Source organism: Bison bison, unplaced genomic scaffold (assembly GCF_000754665.1).
Source record: "Bison bison bison isolate TAMUID 2011002044 unplaced genomic scaffold, Bison_UMD1.0 scf7180017864282, whole genome shotgun sequence".
Taxonomy (NCBI): Eukaryota; Metazoa; Chordata; class Mammalia; order Artiodactyla; family Bovidae; genus Bison; species Bison bison.
Window position 1 is genome coordinate 995654 of NW_011494854.1, and position 25140 is coordinate 1020793.

Here is a 25140-nt window from a genome sequence, read left to right on the forward strand (position 1 = left end):
GCTACTGGAAAAACCGTAGCTTTGACTAGATGGACCTTTGTTGGCAAAGTAATATCTCTGCTTTTTAATATGCTGTCTAGGTTGGTCTTAGCTTTTCTTCCAAGGAGTAAGTGTCTTTTAATTTCATGGCTGCAGTCACCATCTGCAGTCATTTTGGAGCCCAAGAAAAAAAAGTCTGTCACTGTTTCCATTGTTTCCCCATCTATTTGCCATTAAGTGATGGGACCGGATGCCATGATCTTAGTTTTTGAATGTTGATTTTTAACCCAGCTTTTTCACTTTCTTCTCTTTCACTTTCATCAAGAGGCTCTTGTTCCTGTTCATTTTCTGCCATAAAGGTGGTGTCATCTGCATATCTGAGGTTATTGATATTTCTGCCAGCTTGTGCTTCATCCAGCCTGGCATATTTGATTCCAGCTTGTGCTTCATCCAGCCTGGCATTTTGCATGATGTACTCTGCATATAAGTTAAAATAGCAGGGTGACAATATACAGCTTTGACATTCTCCTTTCGCAATTTGGAACCAGTTCATTGTTTCATGTCTGGTTCTTATGTTTAAGGACAAGTAATTATTTTTCTAGTAACTACTTTATGTTGAATTATAAGGACTAAGTAAGTATTTTATTGTACTGTGGATATTATAGAAACAACTTGATATTGTTAGTATTATCATTTCAATTATTGAAAGGATAGCCTTGATTTTTAGGCATATTCAGATGTTTGAGGTTGCTGGGTTGTTATAGTAAGGTTTAAATGAGATGAGCAACTTAAATCATTAGGGTGATAAATTTTATTTTTCTTATGTAGATCAATCCATAATGGATGTTTTGAAACATAAAAGTTTCTTAGAAGAGCTATTGTTTTGGACAATAAAGTATGAATTTCCGCAGAAGATGGTGACTTTCTTACTCAACATGCTTCCAGATCAAGAGTATAAGGTATTTACATTTTTTCCTTCTTTTCTGAACTTTGGTCACCTTTCTTTGCCTTGTCAACATTAAATCTTTTTGATGTATTTCTCAGCTCAGTTGCCAAAAGAGGGCCTACATAAAGCACAGTATTTTAGATATGAATCAAAGCACTTTTACAGAGTGGGATCCTTAGGGTTACCGTTCTGCATGAGACTTGGTCCAGAGAAATTGCTGGGGAACAAACAAAAGCACAATTACACAAATAAATATGTAGTTAAAAATTATAGTAAATTCTCTAAAGGAGAAAGATGCAACATGCTTTGAGAAAATGTTTAATGGGGACAACTGAATTTAGATTGTGAGATTCAGCATGGGAAAAGCACAGAGTTAGTAGCTTCTGGCCATAACTGTTAAGACACAATAGTATTGACTCATGTACACATGTAGATGAGTGAAGTCTCTAGTCTCAGAGGGTGTGGACCCACCAGTTACTCTTGTATGGTTATGGCAAAGTTATACAGCCTTGTATCTGAAAAGACAGTGAATCATGGGTTAGCTCTTCTTATGGTTTAAAAAGTAAAGCCTCTTTAGGAGTGACACTTTAATGATGCTGTTTTGTGTGTTTATGTCTCCTTAAGAAAATAATAGATGAAGTGTATATGGTACACAAAAAAGAAAACTTAAATATTGGTTGGCTTTCAGATCAAATAGGAAAAAATATCATTACTTTTGGAGTAGTCACATTGACTCACTTATTGTTTAGTTGTGTAAACAACATGATGATTTTCAAATGAGACTTTAGATTTTATTGCTAAAGTAGTTAGCACAGGACAAAGACATACTTTGACATTAGTGAATTGATACCGTTGTGCAAAGTGAAGATTTGTGTTTTTAAACCATCTTTGTAATTGCTTTAAAACATTAATAATTTAAAATGCATATTGAATATTTTTTTAGCTATCAAACTATTTTGCAAATTTTCAAAAAAGGGACAAATTTACATTTGTACAGTGACTACCGTCATTGAAATTACTTTTCCAATTGTCTTGGACATTGTCATAAGCTAATCATAGCTTAGCTTTATAAATTTTATACTTTATAATTTATACTTTTTACTTTATACCATTTTATACTTTAAAATGCTAATAATATAATACGTTGAAAATGTGCCAGCAAAATTAAACTGTGTTTTTTTCTTCCTGTTTAAAACATTTTACAGGTTGCTTTTACAAAAACTTTTGTTCAGCATTATGCTTTCATTATGAAGACACTGAAGAAAAGTCATGAATCGGACACTATGTCTAACAGAATTGTGCATATTAGTGTTCAGTTGTTCAGCAATGAAGAGCTAGCCAGACAGGTAACAGAAGAATGTCAGCTGCTGGATATTATGGTCACTGTGCTGTTATACATGATGGAAAGTTGCCTTATTAAAAGTGAGCTACAAGGTAAACTCAGAATTATTTTCACTGGTTTTATAAGTACACTTTGCATAACTAGCCTTAAAAACTCTTTTTATGCTTAAAAGTAGTTTTTTAAAATATTATAAAATAATACATATTTGTTAAAGCTTGAAAAATTTTAGCAAAATTTAAAGAAAAAACTTTAAATACAGTTCTGTTATTCACAAATAACTTGTTAACATCTTGAGATGTTTCATTTCTTTTTGTGAGCTGAGTATTTTTATAGATAAGAATATGTGCTTTAAAATATTCTGTCAAGTATACACGTTAAGAACATGATTTTTAATGATTGCAGATAGTAATATCATATGACTTTACTGTAACTTATTTAACCATTTTCTTATTAGGTATATTTCTATTTTTGCAGTCATGAATTTATTATTGTCAGCTTTAGACATTTTATATGTATATACTTTTATAATTTAAAAGTTGAAGTAAATCTTGCCTTTTATATGTTCCTTTAGTGTGATCTGTAATTTTCTTCCTTTATGCCTTTTCATATTGCCATAACATTTCTAGGAATTCCTCCCATTCTTATTTCTTTGTGGTCTTTCATCTTGACTTTACCGTCTCATAATAATTTATATTATTTGAGTATTTGCTATGTACTAGGCACTGTGTTAATATTATTTATACATTGTTTCAATTAAATTTCTGAACAACTCTCTGTGTATGCTCAGTCTTTCAGTCGTGTCCAACTCTGTGACCCCATGGACTGCATTCTGCCAGGCTCCTCTGTCCATGGGATTTTCCAGGCAATATACTGGAGTGGGTTGCCATTTCCTATTCCAGGAACAGCTCTCTAGATTGGTGTTATTATTTTTTCCACTTGAAAGATGAGTAAATTGAGGCTTAGAGAAATTGAGTCATTTGTTGTAGAATATATAGTTAGTAGATGGCAGAACCAAGAAGGACTTTGTATCTCCTGATGTCAGAATCTTTGTTCTTAGTCACAGTATAGCCTGGCCAATTTTAATAGGACTTTGTCTTCACTTGTTGGCACTTGGAGCTAAATTTAAAAAATAATAACAAACAATGCATCAAATTTAATTTTAGGACCTTTCCATTCTCTGTGAATGGGAGATCTTACGCTTGAAACCTGCCTTCTACTGTTGTCTCCTTTTGCATACCAACTCCTGTTTTCTCTTTATACTGAAAGTCTGCCTATTCTCAGGTGCAGTACCATAGCCTGAAAATTTGTATAGGGATCAGTGCAGGCATGGTGCCTTCTATGTAATAATAACTACTACTAATAATGATAGCTCCCATCTTTTGAGCACTCACTGTATACCATGGTTTCTTTCCCAGTGCTTTAATATGTTTTATCTAATTTAACCATCAGCAATTCTGGGGAGTAGATACTGTTTTTTCCATTTCATAGGTGAGGCAACGATGAGGCAACTGTGGCTTACGAGTTGAGAAGTCAGTGATCTATGGTTTAGCTGTGAGTGTAAGTCTAGGTGTCTGACTTCAAAACTCATACTCCGCCTCACTATGTACAATAACTCTGACTTCCCATTGTAAGTATAATGGGAGAATAATATATTATTTACATAAAGCAGTATACTTGCTTACCTTTTTAATGGAAATATTAAAAACTGCTTTGCATTATTTTTCTATCTTTGTGTAGGATGCCCTTTTCTTTATTAGATACTTAGCTGTGTATATTCAGTTCAGTTCGGTCGCTCAGTTGTGTCCAACTCTTTGCAACCCCATGGACTGCAGCACGCCAGCTCCCTGTCCATCAGCTGTGTATATTACTCTTTTTCTTTTTTGAAGTAGTATCTGTCATCATTGAACTGTATCAATGATATTTTTATACATAGAATTATATAATTAGAAAAGGACTTTTCACAAATATAGCATTTTTAATTTATAAACTGACAAACTTGGAAAAATGAAAAGTATCTACTCTTTTCGAAAGAATTGAACCTTTTTTCTTGACTAAGTGGTTTAGCTATGCTTATTATGTACGGCTTGTGTCTTAGAGAAGAATGTTTGGGAAGAGGCTGTATATGAGTCTGCCTCCATTTCTTTTTCTAGCCAGCTTTCCTGAGAGAGCTTTTGTATTTGTTTCCTTAACTTTTAGTCACTCGTTAACCCACCTCCATTAGTGTCTGTTTCCGTTGTTCTGTTGCTTCTCCAGAATTGTCCAGGACTCCATTAGCCACATGTCCTACTTTTCCTAGAACTGCTCCAGGTTATGCCTATTATTTTGACATTAATTTTAATACAGTCTTTTTTACTCTCAAAAGTGTTCCAGTTTATAAAATTAATTATATGGTCACCCTTTCTATGACTACATGATAAGGCAGCTGGTGATAAAACACTGGACCTTATCTTGCTTGATTTTCATTAGCATTTCACACTGTTGATTCTCTGTTGTTTGTGTGGTGTGAAATTATTTTCTGCTTATTCTGTCAATGTTGGTGTTTCTTGGCACTTGGTCTTGCTATCTCTGTGTTTTTTACTTTTCCCGTATTTTCTGAAATTGTATTACGTAGTCTTCATTGCTTTCTATGTATACTTTCTTCTATTAGTCTGTCCTGAAAATTCTTATGCAGATTGAATATTCCAAAAGCTAAATAGCTACAAGTAGCATTGCTAAGATCTTTAAATATAAATGTATTTTTTCTAGCAACAAACTACATAATTTCTAAGCCAAGTCTAACACTATCTTTAGCTCCAATGCTGTTTTTGTTTCCTCTTTCTAAAGTATGTAACATTTCATGGTACATATTTACTGGTTTTCTAAGAACACCATATGTTTTTCTTGTTTTTACATGAAGAGTATTGGAATGAGCTTTAAATATATTGAATTAGCTAGAGATATTACCCAAGTTCTCTATGCTTTTTAGTTTGTAACAGCCTCTGTCTAGCCTTTGTATGCATTGTCATTAGACAGTGTTTGAAAATTTTGTCTATACTGTTAGTAAATGTAGGAGCTGATACAATGAGTATTCACATGGCCACAGCAATAACTGAAGATTAAAAGGAAAAAGCCTCTAGTAGTACTTGACCCCTTCCTTATACTTTTACTTTCTTATACTTTTCCATATCCCTGAAATTTTACAGTTTGTCCTGTGAAATTGTCTGTGTAGAATGGAACTTTAAACCGTGTGTTGCATAACTGTAGTAATGTCTGTAGTTGCTCATAATGCCAGATTGATCATCCTTCCTGAATATCATATTATTTATTGAACTATATTCTTTGGATGTCCTCAGGCACCTCACACACACAATGTCAACACCAAAAACTCATTCTCTGTCTATGAAGTTCTGCTTCTTTCCTATTACCTGTGTGTGTGTGTCTATAAGTTTGTGTGTGTTAGTGCTCAGGTTGCTGTTTTGGCACCACACTAACCATCTACAGAGCTGCCCAACCTAAAACCTAGGAGTCACTTTTGACTTCTTACTCTTTGTAGATATAGTGACCATCACCAGGTCTGTCATTTAAATCCTTTAAATATATTAGAATAACCAGTTCTTTTCATCTCTGCTCTTTATGCCAGTACCGTAGTTCAAGCCATTGCCATCTCTAGGCCTTATGTTACTAGTCATCAGCACTCTTCTGTAATCACTCTCCACACTAAACATCTATTCATGTCCTCTCTTGCTTAAAACCCCCTCTGTGGCTTGCCATTCTCGTCTCATGAACTGCAGACTTTTAAAGCTGATTTATAAGGCCATCTAGACTCAGTGGTGCCACTTAACCTCTGCATTCTTTGTCCAGTAGTTCCAATCTTTTTTATACTGCTTCCTCTACCTAGAATACCTTTTCTTCCTCGTGTCTAGTTTGTTTGGCTAATCACAATTTCTACATCATTCTGTAGAATGATGTATAATCTCAGTATAAACATCACTTCATCAGGAAACTCTTTTTCCTAAATTGTAGACCAGCTTTATTTGTTCTTAGGACTTCTTGTACTCTTTCTATTACAGCCCTACCATGCTGTATCTTCTTATATTAATCTCAGCAGAGAAAGAGACTGTATAAAATCTTGATTTACTTTCCACTTTATTTTCAGAGCTTACTAGAATGCTGGACTCTCGGTAGGTAACTCAGTAAATATTTGTTGCTGAGTGACTGCAAGGAGATCCAACCAGTCCATTCTAAAGGAGATCAGTCCTGGGTGTTCTTTGGAAGGAATGATGCTAAAGCTGAAACTCCAGTACTTTGGCCACCTCATGCGAAGAGTTGACACTCTGATGCTGGGAGGGATTGGGGGCAGGAGGAGAAGGGGATGACAGAGGATGAGATGGCTGGATGGCATCACTGACTTGATGGACGTGAGTTTGAGTGAACTCCGGGAGTTGGTGATGGACAGGGAGGCCTGGCGTGCTGCGATTCATGGGGTCGTAAAGAGTCAGACACGACTGAGCGACTGAACTGAATATCATCTAACACTGAATCACTGCTGTCTCTGTATCTATATTTGGAAAAGTATCAGTTGGATAAAAATAGAAGTTCTAGTCATTTTGTTTCATTATAGATTCCAAGGTATTTTTCACAAGGACAGTAGTGTATTTAAAGCAGTGTCAGGAAAATAGTGATTTTGATTAATTGTATTTTGCTTGTTCATCCTCTGATTTCAATTAAACAGTGATTCTCAATGTTTATAAAAGTTAAAAAAATCTCGGCATCCCTAAGCACTGTCCCATCAAAATCAACTGCTCACTCACTTATAATGGCTGTAGCTGTCAGAGAACATTTCCAAATCTTCAGTTCAGTCGCTCAGTCGTGTCCGACTCTTTGTGATCCCATGAACTGCAGCATGCCAGGCCTCCCTGTCCATGACCAACTCCCGGAGTTTATTCAAACTCATGTCCATTGAGTCGGTGGTGCCATCCAGCCGTCTCATCCTCCATCGTCCCCTTCTCTTTCAGCCCTCAATCTTTTCCAGCATCAGGGTCTTTTCAAATGAGTCAGCTCTTCGCATGAGGTGGCCAAAGTACTGGAGTTTCAGCTTCAACATTAGTCCTTCCAAAGAACACCCAGGACTGATCTCCTTTAGGATGGACGAGTTGGATCTCCTTGCAGTCCAAGGGACTCTCAAGAGTCTTCTCCAACACCACAGTTCAAAAGCATCAATTCTTTGGCGCTCAGCTTTCTTTATAGTCCAACTCTCATATCCATACATGACCACTGGAAAAACCATAGCCTTGACTAGACGGACCTTTGTTGGCAAAGTAATGTTTCTGCTTTTTAATATGCTGTCTAGGTTGGTCATAACTTTCCTTCCAAGGAGTAAGCGTCTTTTAATTTCATGGCTGCAATCACCATATGCAGTGATTTTGGAGCCCCCCAAAATAAAGTCTGTCGCTGTTTCCAAATCTTAGGCGTGGGTAATTTGTAAAACCTCCCTTATCTCCATTTCCTCATTCAGCTATACCCTCTCTCATTCTATTGTGGGTCCTGTTTCATATGTTGTTAAGTTTGAGTTCGGTAAAATAATTTCACGAAATGAAACCTAAATTTAATTTATAGAAATATGGAGTCCAGTAGAAGCCCTCTTCACTGATGAGTTTGACAATAGGGTGGTTAGTTAGAAAGTTGATTAGAGTGAGGAATTGTTTAAAAATGATACATAGATATCTGAAACAGAGGATTTTAACTTAAATCATAAGAATGGTTGTTTGTTCTCCAGTTTTTTCATTTTGGGCAAAGCATTTGTAAGTTATTGTATTCTTTACTGGAATTCTCTTTTATCCTTCTTGTATATACTACATTTGTAAAGCAGCACCTGTGATTTCCATTTTCAGTTTCTTTAAAGTAGAATAAGAACATAAAAATTTTTATGAAACAGTCTGAGTTTTAAAAGTCTTCTGTACTCTTATGATTTTTCTCCTCCAAGATTTTCTTAAGCACTTTTATTGTCTTTCAAAAGCTTATGATCCAGCTTTTATAATAGCTCTATTTATGCATTCGTGTTTTATCAGATTATATACTTGTGATTTAAATTTTATGATTATAATACAAAGAACAATTAGTATGAACAGAAACAAAACAGACTCTGGATAAGCATATACCTTGGGTCTTGTGTAGTCTGGAATAGGCTCAACTTTGAGCATTCTTTGTATTATGGGTATTAATGTGTTTTACAGTAGGAACGGGGGGCTTGTTTGTCCAGTGAATCAGTTAAGCTGGAATAGGGAAATAGGTCAGGAGAGCTAATACATACATGCTATAACTTCTAATAGTAAAGATTTTATACAAGCCTAATCCTCCCCATCGCTTCCTTCCAATGATGTTTAAACTTTGAGGCTTTTTTTTTTTTTTTAAGGCTTAAGAGGTTTATGTATGTATTTTATAGTTTCATAACTCAATATCATGTAATATGTTTGACAGGTAGTAATAATTGTAATGATGTGCTAAGTGTTATGTTAATGTTTCATTTAATTGCCTTAATATATGTGTTTTTTCCCCATTTTTATAGGTGAGGAAATTGATTCAGAGTTATGTAATATACCTGAAGCCATATAGGTATTAAATGTCAGGTTGGGGTTTGAATTTAGGTGACTCTGATTCTAAAATATATAATCTTTATCATTGATAATCAGGCTATTTTTTTTAAGCTGATTTTTTTTGGGTGTATGTGTTTGTGTCTGTTTTAGATGAAGAAAATAGTTTACACGTTGTAGTGAATTGTGGAGAAGCATTGCTGAAGAATAACACTTATTGGCCTCTTGTCAGTGATTTTATTAATATCCTTTCTCATCAAAGTGTGGCTAAGAGATTTTTGGAGGACCATGGTTTGTTAGTGACATGGATGAACTTTGTATCTTTCTTTCAAGGTATGAATTTCAGTTTTTTTCTTATTTATTTATTTTTAGTTTGCAAAATTACTAATAGTAAACTATCAGACACTAATTAAAAGATAATAAATAGCACATCATTCAGTTACACGTGAAATGTCTCATTTTAATTGATATTTGTAAGTATTAATAAAGTGCTCATGAAACATATCAGAGTTACGAAAAAAGTCAAACTATTATATAGGAAATAGCAGTGTAATTTTAAAAAGCATTTTAAAGCATTAATCTAGAAATTTTCTTATAAGAAAGATTGTTAACACTTCCATAAAAAGTTCAACCAGTGCCAATTAAAATAGTTTTGAGTTTATTTAATATATTCAATTATGTTACATAAGAAAGAGATAATTCACAAAATGTTTTTAAGAAAGTCTAGTTTATAAAGAATTCCGAAAGGACCAGACTATTTTAATAATTTATTAATTTCTGTACATATTTTGTCATTTATGCCATTTGTGAACATTAAAATCTGTTTGGTATGAGGAAGTATTTTACTTAATTTTGAGTGTAGGTGTTTGTTTCCATTCAGCATGGTTTATATCTGTTTTAATTTTTGTAAGGTATGAACTTAAATAAGCGAGAACTAAATGAGCATGTGGAGTTTGAATCTCAGACCTACTATGCTGCCTTTGCTGCTGAACTTGAAGCCTGTGCACAGCCAATGTGGGGACTCTTATCACACTGTAAAGTTAGGGTATGTTGAAAATATTTTTGTTAATTTCTGTATTTACCTTTAAAATAATTTTAAGAAGAAGATTTGTGGAAACATTGACTTGTTTACTTGTATGTAATAATATGCAGTGTTTAATTTTGAATTCAGCTCTGTGAAAGTTGACCTAAGACAGTAATTATTATTCTTAGGTAGGTTGGACTTGATTTATGTAAATGAATTATCAGATCTTTCTAGCCTTCCCTTACTGTAAATAGTCTTTGTAGCTTCACATTCATCTTTATTGTTTCATTTTATCCATTATCAGTTAGTTACCTAATGTTTCTTATCTTTCAAGCGATGAGGATAAACTGCAATAAAGTTTACACTTTTAAGATTCCAAGAACAAAATCAATATACATTTCATGCAATTCCTGTTTGTGAAAAGAACCTAAGAGTATATAACAACAACATAAATTCTTATAATTGATTAAGAAACGTGAAGTCCCGTCTGACTCTTTGAGACCCCATAGACTATAGCCTACTAGGCTTCTCAGTCCATGGAATTTTCCAGGCAAGAGTACCGGAGTGGGTTGCCATTTCCTTCTCCAGGGGATCTTCCCAACCCAGGGATCAAACCCCAGTCTCCCGCACTGCAGGCAGGCGCTTTACCGTCTGAGCCACCAGAGAAGCCCGGCTCACTTATAATTGCATGTGTTTTTGTCTTTCTATAAAAATACATATATTTACCTTTGCATTTTAAAGTATTGGTTTGATGGGTCTCCAGAATCCTTGAATAGTTCAGAAAAATGTTATCTCCTGGCCCTATGAAACTAAGGACTTAAGATTTTGCTGTATGGATCGCGTGAAGTCCTACCTGCTAGCCTGTACCAGTAAGCATGCTGCAAAAGATTGTATAGTGCTTTTGGTTCTGCCTCTTTCAACTTAGGTGACTTGGTCAACTCATTTAAAACTATTTGAACTTCTCAGACTTTTTCTTTTAAAAACCTAAAGGGAACAAAACAGAAATGGGACAGCAAAGCCTGCTCTTACTCACAGGGTTATTATGAGACTCTTCTACATATATTCTTTAAATGTATGTGTTTCTTTAAGTGGCTTTCTATTTTCTCTCATGACTCCAGCTTTCTCTTAATACAGATGACTCACAACTTTGTTACAGGCTAGCCAGGTTCAAATTTCCAATAGCTCTGGTTATTCAGTGTAGAATGTCAGAATATTCTGGTATTCTCCTTATAGGTACATGAGTTTTCTCAGGTTCCTAACTCACTTTTTAAAAACATGTGTCTGTACTGTGTCCTTTATGTCATTTTATGTATGGTGTTATAAATGATGCAGCTTTCCAATATAGAAACCTCCCCAGCTGTGTTCAAACTATAATCAGATACCGTGAATTCTCTCTTTTGTCCAGAAATGTCTCTCTCTACCACTTCTTTCCTCTGTTTTGTTTATGTCAGTATTTAAAAAATCTGGGTTGTTAAGGTAACTTCTTAACTGATTTTTCTGCCTCTAGAGTCTTCCTACTCTAGTCTTTCCTAATATCTAAGTTACTTCTGAGCTCTGTGCTTATTTCTCCTTTGCTTAAAAATCATTCACATTCCTTTCTGTCTACAGGATAGTGTCCATATTTCCTGTAGAGGGATTTAAGAACTTCCACAATTTGTCTTCAATGTATTTGTCGTAATTTGCCTTCCTATACCCCATCTACCTCCATGCCTTCATTGGCTTGATTACTATTCCTCAGCATGCAGTTCCTTTCTTGATTTCAGTGCTTTTGTTCAAATTAGTCCTTTTTTTTTTTGACATATGCGCTCATTCTTTCTGCTTAGTCCAGTGCTTCTCTTACATGAGAATCATCTGGGAAGCTTAAAAAATATATGTGCTTAAGTGTCACTGCTACAGATTTTGACTTGTTTGGTGTACAGCAGGATCTTGGCAGCAGTTCTGACTGGAATGAAAAGCCATTAGTATTAGCTTTTCAGAGGTTGTATTCAAAGACTCAGCTGACATGTAATCTGCTCATTTTAACTTCTTTCAGATTTATGATTCTAGTCTCTGTTTTTGTGTACCTCCTTTAATCTCCATTGTAGCATTTATTAAAAAAAAAAACCCTGTCATCTAATATGAGATTTGTTTGTTCATTTATTTGAAAAAAAAAAAAGTCTGTTGAACGCTGTTCTATGCCAGATGCTATCTAGATGTTTGGGTTTTGGGTGTCAGACAAATCAAATAGATGTGGTTCTTGCTCTGTGGAGCAGTCTAGTAGTGGAGATAGACATTAAGTAAGTAAGCACGTAGACTTGTTTTGTAAGCGTTTGTAAATATTCTACAGGAAAATATCAGGTTACTGTGAGAATGACGAGTGTGGAGACTGATGGATTTGAGGATCAGGGAAGGCCTTTTTGAAGAAAAAATATGAAGAAGCCAGCTATATGAATAAAAGTGGGATTAGGGCTGGTAGTAGGGGAGATGGTATGAAATAACCTACCCCCAATAAGAAAGTAATTGGTCTTTTTAAGGAGTTTGTGGCTGGAGCCAGAGAATAAGATGGGATTGGAGAGATAGGCAGAGAGTAGATTATTAATGCAGGTTCTTATAGATCATGTTAATAAGCCTTGGCTTTAATTTTAAGGAGAAGCCAGTGAATATTTTAAAGTAGGGGTTTGATGTGATCAGACTTGTATTTAAAAGTTCCTTCTGTTTGTTTGGAAAGACTGGATTGAGGAGAGTATGGGGAGCATCAAGACTAGTAGCAAATAGACCAGTTAAGATGCTGTGGTAATATTCTAGAAATTTCAGGTTTGAAATTCAAGATGTATTAAAGGTGCATTTTGAATGTTAAAGATGTATTTTCAAGGTAGAACCAAAAGGGCTGGTGATGGAGTGTATGTTATTGATGAGTTAGATAAATTTTTGAGTAGCTATATATGGAGATAATTTTACAGAGGTGAAAAAGATAATAGAAAAGTAGGTTTAAAGTTTTCAGAGTTAGATATGTTAAGTTTGAGATGCCTCTGAAACATCCAAGTGGAAATAGTAAATAAGCAGTTGGATATATGAGTTTTGTACTCAAAGAAGTCTGGGCTGGGGTATAACTTTTAGACCCTTGGGAATAAAAATGGCCTTTACTGCCAGGGGATGGAATGCAGTCAAGTTGGGAGAAAAGGGAAATGGACTTTGAAGAAAAAGTTAACATTTAAATGTCAGGAAGGGAAAGGAGAAAAAACCAGAAGAGTGCAGCATCATATAAGCCAACAGAAAAGATGCTGCCTTTGGAGAGAGGATTGATCTGATGTTGATATGAAAAGATCAGTATTTTAGGAAGATTATTCTGACAACTGTTTAGGATGCATTTGGATTATAAGACTGAAGCTATGTTTCTGTGATGAAGAGAAATCATTATTTTCAGGCAGTAGTAATTTTTCATTTTTGAAGGCCAGGATTTCATTGTATTTTGGGTCCCTTAATCTAAGAAGTGAAGATGACAGAGAGAAAAATGAGCTCATGTTATCTTGTAATACTTAAGAGAGGAGTTTGTCAGCTAAAGGGACATCTGGGTCCTAGATAAGATGTTCTCTTGTTGAAAGCCTATACTATGCCAGACTTTATTCTTATACTATATTCCTTATGTTATGTTCTTATCTAATCTTCATAGCATCTGTTAAAAGTAGGTAGTATCATCCCTTTTTTTTCAGAGGTTGAACAACTCGTCCACATTTACACAACTACAAGTAGAAGCTTGAGTTTGAAAACAAATCCATCTGATTTCAGAACCAGTGCTTTTTATCACTTTGCTATAATTGTCTCTTAAAGAGGAATGTCTAGAGTTTTTAGCAGCAGTGTTGTGAGGTTTTAGAACTGTAAACTAGAAAAAAAAGTATTTGAAAAGCTGTTTCTTTATATTTTTTAATTATAAAATGTAAAACTAAAGGATTAGCAATAAAAAAGGGAACTTCACCTGATAGCTTACTTTCTTTGTATGATTGCCTTGTATGCTATTTGGTTCTTAAAAGTGCTAAGGGATCATTGAACAAGTTATACTAAATTAATAATAGATAGCTTGGATAAAGGGATGGCACATTTCTAGAATGTCACTAGTTTTTGCTTTCTAAACAGGAACAAATAAGCTGTGAAATTTCCATCTAGTGGCAAGCTTTAGATTACTGCAAGCTAGACACAAGTTGAGTCTGGCCATGACTCTTTGGAGCACTTAACCAGCACTTGTCAGATACAGTGCTAGAGCGTGACGTAGAGCGTTGTAAGCACATTGTTTTCATTTGCTTCTTCACAACAGTGACCTGTTTGACAGTGATGGTACCTTTTGTTGACATTGATGCCCTAAAATGTTTTTCTAAAAAACTTTTTATTGAGATAAAATTCTCATAACATGAAGTTCCCCATTTTAATCTTCTTAAACTATACAGTTAAGTAGTTTATAGTATATTCACAAAGTTGTGCTGCTGTCACCACTAATTCCAGAACATTTTTAACCCTGTGCCCCTACCCCCTGCCAAAAAAGAAAACTCAGCCTCTCAGTTCCAACCTTGTCTCATTTCCTGGAAGCCACTAATCTCCTAAATAGTATTCCATAGCATAGGAATATCACACTAATTTGTCCATTCATGGGTTGATTTCAGTTTTTGGCTGCTGTCAGTAATGTTGCTGTGAACATTTGTATAGGTTTTTGTGTAAATACATGTTTTCAACTCTCTTGGATATATGAGAGTAGACTTGCTTGGTCATGTGGTAACTCTGTGGGCTTCCCTGGTGACTCAGCTGGTAAAGAATCCACCTGCAGTGCGAGAGACCTGGGTTCTATCCCTGGGTTGGGAAGATGCGCTGGAGAAGGGAATGGCTCCCCACTCCAGTATTCTGGCCTGGGGAATTCCATGGACCATATAGTCCATGGGGTTGCAAAGAGTCGGACATGACTGAGCACCTTTCATTTTCACTTTCATGGTAACTCTGTTTAACTTAAAAACGGCTGCACCATTTTATATTTCTACCAGCTATGTATGAGAGTTTGTTGCTCTATATTCTTGCCAACACTTATTTTACATTTAAAAAATTATAACCATCCAAGTAGGTATAAAGTGGTATCTCATTGTGACTTTGATTTGCATTTTCCTAATGACTGATAGTGTTGGCATCTTTTCTTGTGCTTATTCGTCATTTGTAGATCCTCTTTGGAGAAATGTCTATTCAAATCCTTTGCCTACTTTTTTAAAGAGAGGCTATCATGATTTAATTTTCTGTGTAACTTAATACTTTCCCATTTCACTGAATCAATTTCTCCATAAAACATTACAATATTCTTTCGTGTGTGTGTGCTAAGTCACTTCAGTCATGTCCGACTCTTTGCGACCCTATGAACTGTAGCCCGCCAGGCTCCTTTGTCCTAGGGATTCTGTAGGGAAGAATACTGGAACGGGTTGCCATGCCCTCCCCCAAGGGATTTTCCCGACCCTGAGTCGAACTTGAGTCTTTACATTTCTTGCACTGGCAGGCAGGTTCTTTACCACTAGCTCCACCCAGGAAGCCCACAGTATTCTTCCACAGTACCCTTATTTTAAGGGGAACATAGTCGTTTGCAAGCTAAGATATTCACAGGCTGTTTATAGAACTCATATGTTCTGCCCTCTTTTTTTTATTGTGGCAAAATATGCATAACATAATTTTTCTTTTTTACTGCTTTAACCCATTTTTAGGTATGCAATTCAGTGACATTAAATACATACATTCTTAGTGTTGTGCAACCATCTATTTCTGGAACTTTTATTTTTATCATTCCAAAAGAAACTCCACCCAATAATAACAGTAGGGAACTTACATTTTTAGGATCTCTTGAAATGGAATCCAATTTACATCACATAAATTTATTTCAGCTTTGATTCATTTTCAGGAATATATTATATAGAGGGTGATATATTGTGTTCTTTAATTTTTATGACTATCACTAATTGTTACTATTAGTTTGTGAAATGATGATTTCTTGAAATGGCAAAGGTGGTTATTTTGAAAATATGTATATTTTATTATTTTACATATATATAATACACATAACCATTTTTATACATTGCATATACTTTGAAGTTGAGCATATATATATTTATATACTGTAAATTTATAAAGCTTATTATTTTAGGAAACTCAAGAATATACCCGAAATGTTGTTAGATATTGCCTTGAAGCTCTTCAAGACTGGTTTGATGCTATTAACTTCGTAGATGAGGTATGTATATTTTTGATTATGTAAAAGCATTTAAGAAAAGTGTTAGATCTCATTTAACCTTGAAAATAATGACTGTCTTTTCATGGGATAAGGGAAAGATGTCAGAATAAGCATAAAATCACTAGGCTTTACAAAAGTGGGAAGTAAGAGACCAATCATTTGTTATTTAGGGGATTCTACAGTACATTAACTATTTGCTTATTTCCTAGAGAAGGATATATTTTTAATGTTATTAAATGTATATTTCTCAGGAGTGAATATCAGTTTCTTTCAGGGAGGAAAAAGTGACAGTGCAAATGTGAATAGAATAGAGGAGATTGATGGGAAAGGTACCACAACTTTATTAATTGGTCAGTGTTCTGTGGGCATGAATAAAAGTAATTGTTATTGATAATGAACTGAGAAGAATTAAGAATTAAAGAAAAAAGAATAAAAGATTAAATAGAATTTGGGAATCAAACAATATGTCTTTTACGATGTTTAAAAGTTTCTTGTTTCTTAAAGTGCTTTGACATACTTGTTTCTGAAAACAACCCTGGTTAAGTAGGGAAGATGTTATTATCCTTTCCTTTTTCATAGATGTAAAATGGAGATACAGAGATATTAAATGACTTGCCTGTAGTTGTATGGCAAACTACTAATAACTCTGGGTCCAGAGCCTACATCTCTCAACTGCTTGTCTGGTAGTATTTCAGCTATACTAGCTGTTGGCAATGGAAAGAGCTTTAGAGTTAGGCATACCTGAGTAAAAATTGTTGCTCTGTCACAAATCAAATAGCTGTGTCTTCTGACAGTGTTTTTGTTTGTTTTAAAGCATTACCGAGTCTCTCTACTCATTTTTTTAAGATAATACTATTAGCCAATGAGGATTGACTAAGAGGCATGGATTTCATATGTGATAAATATTTGTTCTGTCAGCCTGAGAATGGAGGTCAGAAGTTACTGCAATAATCCAGCACAGATGAAGTAAATAATAATTTTTGAACTGAATTAAGACAAATCAAACAATCACTTAGAACACAGGATGGAATAAATTTTTCCAAAAGTGTAGGCCATTTAAGAATCCTGAAATTCTAAATATCATTTATGAGTGTATAGCAGAGGAACATTTATGAGTATATAGCAGAGTAGTTAGAGTCTTCTCTCATGAGAGGAAAGTAGAACATGTGTTCACCCAGCAAATATTTATTGAATGTTTACTATGTTCTAAACACTGGGGATACAGTGATGAAAGGGTTCCTAATTTGAGGAAATAGAAGACAAGTAAATGGCTAATTTGATCAGAACGCTTCTGTATAAAATTCTGACCAGGGTGCTATAGGGGAGAATAGAGTGGAGCATCTCATTTACCCTGAGGGACTCAGGAAAAACTTCCTAGTAGAAATGTCATTTCAGCAAAGTCTTATGGTACGTTAATCCAGTGGGAGCAAGTATATATAGCATTTGAGGCAAAGGGAAAAGCATATACAAAGGCTCTACTTACAGTGTGTGAGTTTATATGACAATAGATAAAGCCAAAGAGTCCTATCAAGAGTTGGACAGTTAAAGGAGGTTAAAACTATAGGGAGCCATTAAAAGATGATAAATGGATAAATGATAAATAGGGTTAAAGTAATGTTTCAATAAGACTACCTCCTGGCAGTATGAAGATTTAATATGCATTTAAAAACAGATTTAAGTAGATGTATTAATTAAGCTTCTTTTCAAAACACTTTTAAGGCAGTCTGATTTAAAGGAGGGATACTTTATTATGAGTACAGAGAGATCGTTCAGGGATCTTATGGCATTCTGGACTTCAGGAACTGAGTGGAAAGCTGAACAAGAGCTCTTGTCTCTTGCTTTTCCTTGCTCTTTCTCCCTCATTCTTTTCTTCTCTTTCTGTAGATTGGTTTTTCTGTGCTTTTTTTTGCCTGTGTTGAACATTATCTTCCTATAATTGCCTTATATTGCAGTTTCAGCCATACTCCAAGAATCTCCACAGATGTCTTTAAATCCCAGTTCAGTTTTCAAGTGGGAGAGAACCTCATTGTCCATGATGGGATAGGGATCCCCTGCCCTGATCTAATCAGATGTGACTACTCTAAACTTGACTGTCAGGCTCCAATTCCTGTGTGTATGTATTTGGAAAGTGGGGAGGAAGGGACATTCTGGGAATAAGAGGGAGGTTTGTGAGCTAGGCAGATACCACAAAAAGCTTCTTATAGAGGGTAAGGATAGAAGCAAAGGTTAGCACTGAAATCTGGGCACTAAATGTTGAGAGCCTGAGCTAAGGTTGGTTAGAGGCAATGTGGAAAGAGAGGAAAAAGTAGAGTTAAGAGGTACTTAGAAAATCAAACACACTTTGACGCCTTATCAAGTGGAGGAGATTCGAGGGAATCTACATTTCAGATTTGTATTACTGGGAATTTGCAGAAGAAACACTGAGAAAGATTGAGTTATAGGGCAAAGATGCTGAGTTTGGTCTGGACACAGTGTATTTGTGGTCCCCACGGGTTGTTAATTAAGTGTTGATGTTCAGTAGATACTTGAATGTAGGGTTTGGAGTTCAGGAGTGAGATTTCTGCTGAGATTTAGTAGTCATCTTGTGTTGGCAGCCAAAGCTATAAACTGAACAAAGTGTCTCAAATGAGAAGAGTAGAAAGCTGAGAATGGAATCTGAGGAACACCTCAGTATATTTGGAAGGAGTGTTAAAAGAGTTTTTCAAGTAGCTTATTTGTGACATTGGACAAAGGGAGATTATGGAGTGTAGAACTGCAGAAGAATGTGTGTTTAGCATATGCTCAAGCCTTAAAAGACAAGATAGAGCCTATGGCTTGGCAGTTAATAGAAATGTGTGTTGGGTACTGTGTTCTTTTACTTGATCCTCACAGTTGTCCATCTGCTTATTATCTTCACTTTATGGATGAGGCAGCTTAGGCATAGTGAAGTAACTTGTTCTCAGTTTTATAGCTATAGGTGGCAGAGTCAGGATTTGAATGCATGCAAACCCAGCTTTTAAGAGCCTGCTCTTCACCACTGTTCTTGATGCCTTCAAAGAAAATTGAAGGAGATTCTGATTTAGCTAGTTGGTATATGTTATGTTACTCAAAAGATGATAGTAATATAGGGCAAACTTGTTTGATTTTTATTTTTGATTATGGTGAAATGCACATAAAATTTACCACCTTTTAAACCTTTTTTAAAGTATACAGTTATTCACATTGTTGTGCAACCAACCTCCAGAACTTTGTTTAGTAAAACTGAAACTCTGTTCCTAAGAAACCCAATAATCTCATTTTCCCTTACCCCCAGCCTCTGGCAGCCATCATTGTACTTTGTGTCTCTATGATATTGACTGCTCGGCATACCTAAGTGAAATCATACAGTACATGTATTTTTGTGACTGGTTTATTTCACTTAGCATAATGTCTCGAAGGTTCATCCACATTGCAGCATGTGTCAGAAATTCCTTCCTTTTTCTGGAAGTCAAACATTTATTAGAACAACTTTCTGTAGATGTTTATTCACATGTTAAAGAGGATTTTATTCTCATACTGGTTTTGGAAAAAACTCTTTCATAGATGGTGACATATTTCAAATCTTTATGACTCAATATGATACTATATTAGCATAATTATGAGAATGTTTTGGCTAGATTTTTTTTAACAGGAGAAAACTTTACTAAAAATTTATAGAAGCATTAAAAACAAATGATACCTTTTAATGTTTCATTTTTCTTGTTTAAGAAAGACAACTATTTGTGTTTGCCCTTTAGCAATAGTGTGACCCATGGGAGTCATAGATTTAAAATACACTTTTTATAATATCCACAAGGATATCAAAGATCTTTGACATGTACTGTACTAAGCTTTTCTATAGAGACTGTGTGTTCACCACTGATACGGGGAGCATCTCATCCAGCTAGGTAAGCCGTTTAACTGCACTTCAGGATAGGGCTGTAGTCAGACCCTCAGATAATTCTGAATATAGCAGACTAGCTTCTCAGTTCACTACCTGTTAGCTTTAGGAAGTTATTTAAGTTTTTTAAAATTGAATTTCCCTATTCATAAAATTGAAATATTCAGACCCCATAGAGGTCTCCTAGGATTAAATTAAATATGAATAAAGTGCTTATCAGCACAGTGACCGGCACACTCAGTGAATGTTAGCTGTGATTATTGTTTTTGTTATTATCATCACATTTGTTGTGCATGCATTTGAAGATTCTGAAATGGCCGACTGTAAAGGGAAACATCTTCCATCCCTTGTTCTGTACGAGATGTGTCAGAGGATTGAGTATGTAGTTTGAGTATATAGTTTCTGTCTTTAAGGAACTTGCATTTGGGTCTTTAAATTGGAATAATTTTTTCTACAGTGGGTTTTTAAACTATAACTTCTAGTGGGATCCAGCAATCCCACTGCTGGGCATACACACTGAGGAAACCAGAAGGGAAAGAGACACGTGTACCCCAATGTTCATCGCCGCACTGTTTATAATAGCCAGGACATGGAAGCAACCTAGATGTCCATTAGCAGATGAATGGATAAGAAAGCTGTGGTACATATACACAATGGAGTATTACTCAGCCATTAAAAAGAATACATTTGAATCAGTTCTAATGAGGTGGATGAAACTGGAGCCTATTATACAGAGTGAAGTAAGCCAGAAGGAAAAACATCAATACAGTATACTAACGCATATATATGGAATTTAGAAAGATGGTAACAATAACCCGGTGTACGAGACAGCAAAAGAGACACTGATGTATAGAACAGTCTTTTGGACTCTGTGGGAGAGGGAGAGGGTGGGAAGATTTGGGAGAATGACATTGAAACACGTTAAATATCATGTATGAAACGAGATGCCAGTCCAGGTTCGATGCATGATACTGGATGCTTGGGGCTAGTGCACTGGGATGACCCAGAGGGATGGTATGGGGAGGGAGGAGGGAGGAGGGGAAAAAAAAAAAAAAAAGAAACTGTAACTTCTAAAATCTTACTTTTTGATAAAAAAAAGTGTAGGCCAGTAAATCAAGGTGAAAGTGTTGTTTTAGCATTTCAAAACCTTCTTTGAATTTGATAAAGTATTATTTGACTTTGGATTTTCTTTCTTTCCAGCCAGCACCTAACCAAGTTACTTTTCATCTGCCACTACATCGTTATTATGCTATGTTTTTGAGTAAGGTAAAAGTTTTCATTAAATACTCTGTTCATCTGTTTTTGAACATTGGGAAATATGTATTCAATTAGTAACTTTTTTTATAACAATTTTTAGGCTGTGAAATGTCAAGAACTAGATTTGGATTCTGTTTTACCAGATCAGGAAATGTTAATGAAACTAATGATTCACCCACTCCAAATTCAGGTATGTATTTAGGCTTTTGGGCTGGCTGGAGTCCCTGGTGGCTCAGACGGTAAAGAATCTGTCTGCAATGCAGGAGATTTCATTTAAGGGTTCAGTGAATATTATTATAAATGTACCCAGGAGTCATCATGGAAACTTAGCTCATATATAAGCTCCAAAAGAAGAAATATATAAAATATAGTGATTATTTTAAAATTATATATTTGAGCTGAATATCCTAAATACTGGACAGAAGATCAGGCTTATGCTATGATTAAGCTGTAAAATATTTTGAAATGATTGTTTATCATAACATGATTTTATAAAGGTTGACTTTAGATGACTTCTTTGTTCAATTAATTTTTGTTTTACTAGGCAAGTCTTGCTGAAATCCATAGCAATATGTGGGTAAGAAATGGTCTGCAGATCAAAGGACAAGCCATGACCTATGTCCAGTCTCATTTCTGTAATTCCATGATTGATCCTGACATTTACCTGTTACAGGTAAGCCAATCTAGTGATGCAGATATTGAACTTAAGAAGTATCTCATTTGTACCTGTGGGATTTTAATTTATAGAGGTGACTAAATGAGGACACAGAGGTCAGTGCTATTGAAAGAAGAATTTTATTACTTAACATTTCCCAAAGGAAGAGAGGCATGCCATGCCACGCAGGACCAAAGGGGAAGCATTAGATTTTTGTCAGGAGACAGAAGGAATGAGGGGCAATCCTAGATCAGAAGCTTTACTGGGGTTTCCATAGGAAAGGCAGGGCAGGGCTATGGAAGTAGTTTAGCATTGGCTGGTTTGAATCATCTTGGTGAGCTTTAGGGCATAAAGGCTATCCCCAGCTATCTGGTACCTGCCCTGGCCAAGGGGCCTGGGGGTATATTGGCTTGGTCTGTGAGTTAAATAAAGGGCAAGCGTGACTTGCATATAAAAGACTTGCTTCCAGGTAAGCTGTTGAACAAATGCGATACAGAAAATAAGAGGAATGATAAACACAAGAAATAAAACTGGGGAATTCCCTCATGGTCCAGTGCTTAGGACTTGGTGCTTTCACTGTCAAGGGCCCAGGCTCAATCCCTAGTTGGGGAACTAAGATCCTGCAAGCCATGTGCATACCCAGAGGGGAAAAAAGGAAGAAAAAAAGAAAAAGAATACTGAATAAATAAATACTGACTACTGAGAAATAAACTTTGTGGGTTTTATTTTTATTTATTTATTTATTGATCTTTTAAAGGTTTGTGCATCTAGACTTGATCCGGATTATTTTATTTCATCTGTCTTTGAAAGGTAAGCATAGTTTTATTAATACAGGTATTAGGAAGTATTTGGAATTTAAGTTAATTTTGTCTTAACTTTAAAAAAATCTGTCTCAAATATTTTTTTAATAGATTTAAGGTAGTGGATTTGTTGACAATGGCTTCACAACATCAAAACACAGTACTTGATGCAGAGCATGAGAGATCCATGTTAGAAGGCGCTCTTACATTTCTTGTGATTCTTTTGAGTCTTCGTTTACATTTAGGTAAAAAGCACTAATACAAATACTTGGGTACCTCCCTTTCCTCCCCTTACCCTGTGGTAGTAACTGGTTTATGGAAAAAAAGGAAAGGATGCATTTCAAACTCTTGACACGATATGTTTTACCATTAATACTCCTTTTAGAATATTCTTTGAACCCTTACTTAAGGGAACTGCAAATACCAGGGTAGTTAAACTGCAGTTATATTGGGGCATTGTTTTCTTTGCCCTATGATTTTTGAAGCATCTCATTTTGGTAAAATAACTTAATTGTGTGGTAAGTTGTTTCTTTATAATATATAAATATTCAGATATATTAATTCTGTTTTTAATTTTAGGAATGTCTGATGATGAGATTCTGAGAGCAGAGATGGTAGCCCAGCTGTGTATGAATGACAGAACACACAGTTCTTTGCTGGACCTCATATCCTTTCAAGAGTTTAATTTTCTTTTAGTTGCAGGATCTAAATTACAAGTAATATTTATGGATTAAAGATATATCACTTTCTGATTAAAACTTTTTTTTTTGAGGTTGGAAAATAATGTGGAAAAAAACTCCCAATTTTTTGTTCAATTCTGTGTTCAAGACCAGTGGCGGATTTGCCTCTAATCATCATCTCTCAGGGTGCTCTTGTTAGACTTTGCTTAAGCATCAGGACTGTTTGCTCTGGGCACCCCGGAACCTGACCTTCTAGGATAGCAGTAGTAAAAGGGAGCTGGACACTTGGTAAAAGGCAGCTAGATCTACTGTATTTGTATAACCAGGCTGGAATTCATCATTAAAATTTAGAGTTATGTCTTATAATTATCAGAGTTTTAAACATTCTGAGTATTTTTTCCTGAGAATTCAGTTTTAAACCAAGAGGCTTTGAAGGGCAAAGGCTATTGTCTACAGACTTTAAAACCTTAAGGTTCTCTGTATAGGACTGAGGATTCAGTGAACACTTTATTATTTTTTTAAGGTATTAATAAAGTTTTAGACAAAGGTTATCATGTTATTTAGTGGTAAAATTTGCTTTGTGAATTTTTGACTAAATTTACTTTGTACATTATGATTTTGTTTGAAATAATTGACTAAACTTTTATGAACTGGCTCCTGTTAGAAAGTCTGTTTGATAACCTTGAAGATTTTCTTAAGCAGACAACAACTTGATACTGTTTGATGATTTCATTCAGCCTTTATGTACTGTGTATCAGTGCTGTAAAAGAGCAAAAGAATTCTCCGTAACTTTGAATTTAGAAAATATTATATAGCTTTAATGTGAAACCAATAGGAAAGAATCTAGGATTTTCTGGTTTTCTTCTTTTTGAAACATTTGCTTAGTATTTTTTCATTCTTATTTTGAGGAGAACATTTTGCGTCTTTTATGAAATAATCTTTGCTCATAAAAATCTGGGCTGATATTTAGTATACTGTCTTTGATTTTCGAAGACGAAGTATATAACATATTTGCAAATTGTTGAAAATGGAGATTAATTTTAAAAGGTTTGTTTTTTTCATTTCCTGAAACCGTATTCATTTTTTTGGGGAAATATACATCAGAACTTCTTCAGCATATAATTTATTAGTAGGCTATTAATTAAGCTATCTTAAAAATAAGCTATTTTAAAAATTAAGCTGCCTTAAGCTATTTTTAAAAATTACAGTTAATTATTGAAGTTATTATTGAACTGTTGTGTTATGTAGCCCTCTTGTGGCCAGCTTTATATATTACAGCCGATTCAGTTCAGTTGAGTTCAGTCTCAGTCGTGTCAGATTCTGCGACCCCATGGACTGCAGCACACCAGGCTTCCCTGTCCATCACCAACTCACGGAGATTGCTCAAACTCATGTCAATCGAGTCAATGATGCCATCCTACCATCTCATCCTCTGTCATCCCCTTCTCCTCCTGCCTTCCATCTTTCCTGGCATCAGGGTCTTTTCCATTGAGTCAGTTCTTAGCATCAGGTGGCCAAAGTATTGGAGCTTCAGCTTCAGCATCAGTTCTTCCAGTGAATACTTAGGACTGATTTCTTTTAGGATTGACTTTTTAGATCTCCTTGCAGTCCAAGGGACTCTCAAGAGTCTTCTCCAACTCCACAGTTCAAAAGCATCAATTTTTCCATGCTCAGCTTTCTTTATGGTCCAACTCTCATATCCATACATGACTACTGGGAAAATCATATCTTTGACTAGATGGACCTTTGTTGGCAAAGTAATGT

At 35.2% G+C, this 25140-nt stretch overlaps 1 protein-coding gene across 1 annotated transcript in view; it reads left to right on the plus strand.

Annotated features, from left to right (window-relative positions):
* The window catches only part of UBR3 (ubiquitin protein ligase E3 component n-recognin 3 (putative)), a 205486-nt gene that overhangs the window by 62354 nt on the left and 117992 nt on the right, over positions 1-25140 (plus strand). Inside the window, 11 exon segments of the mRNA XM_010849413.1 lie at positions 808-938; positions 2131-2359; positions 8990-9169; positions 9748-9881; positions 16000-16086; positions 21185-21250; positions 21342-21431; positions 21786-21914; positions 22654-22706; positions 22808-22941; positions 23276-23361. Of these exon segments, the coding sequence (XP_010847715.1) occupies positions 808-938; positions 2131-2359; positions 8990-9169; positions 9748-9881; positions 16000-16086; positions 21185-21250; positions 21342-21431; positions 21786-21914; positions 22654-22706; positions 22808-22941; positions 23276-23361 (1319 nt within the window).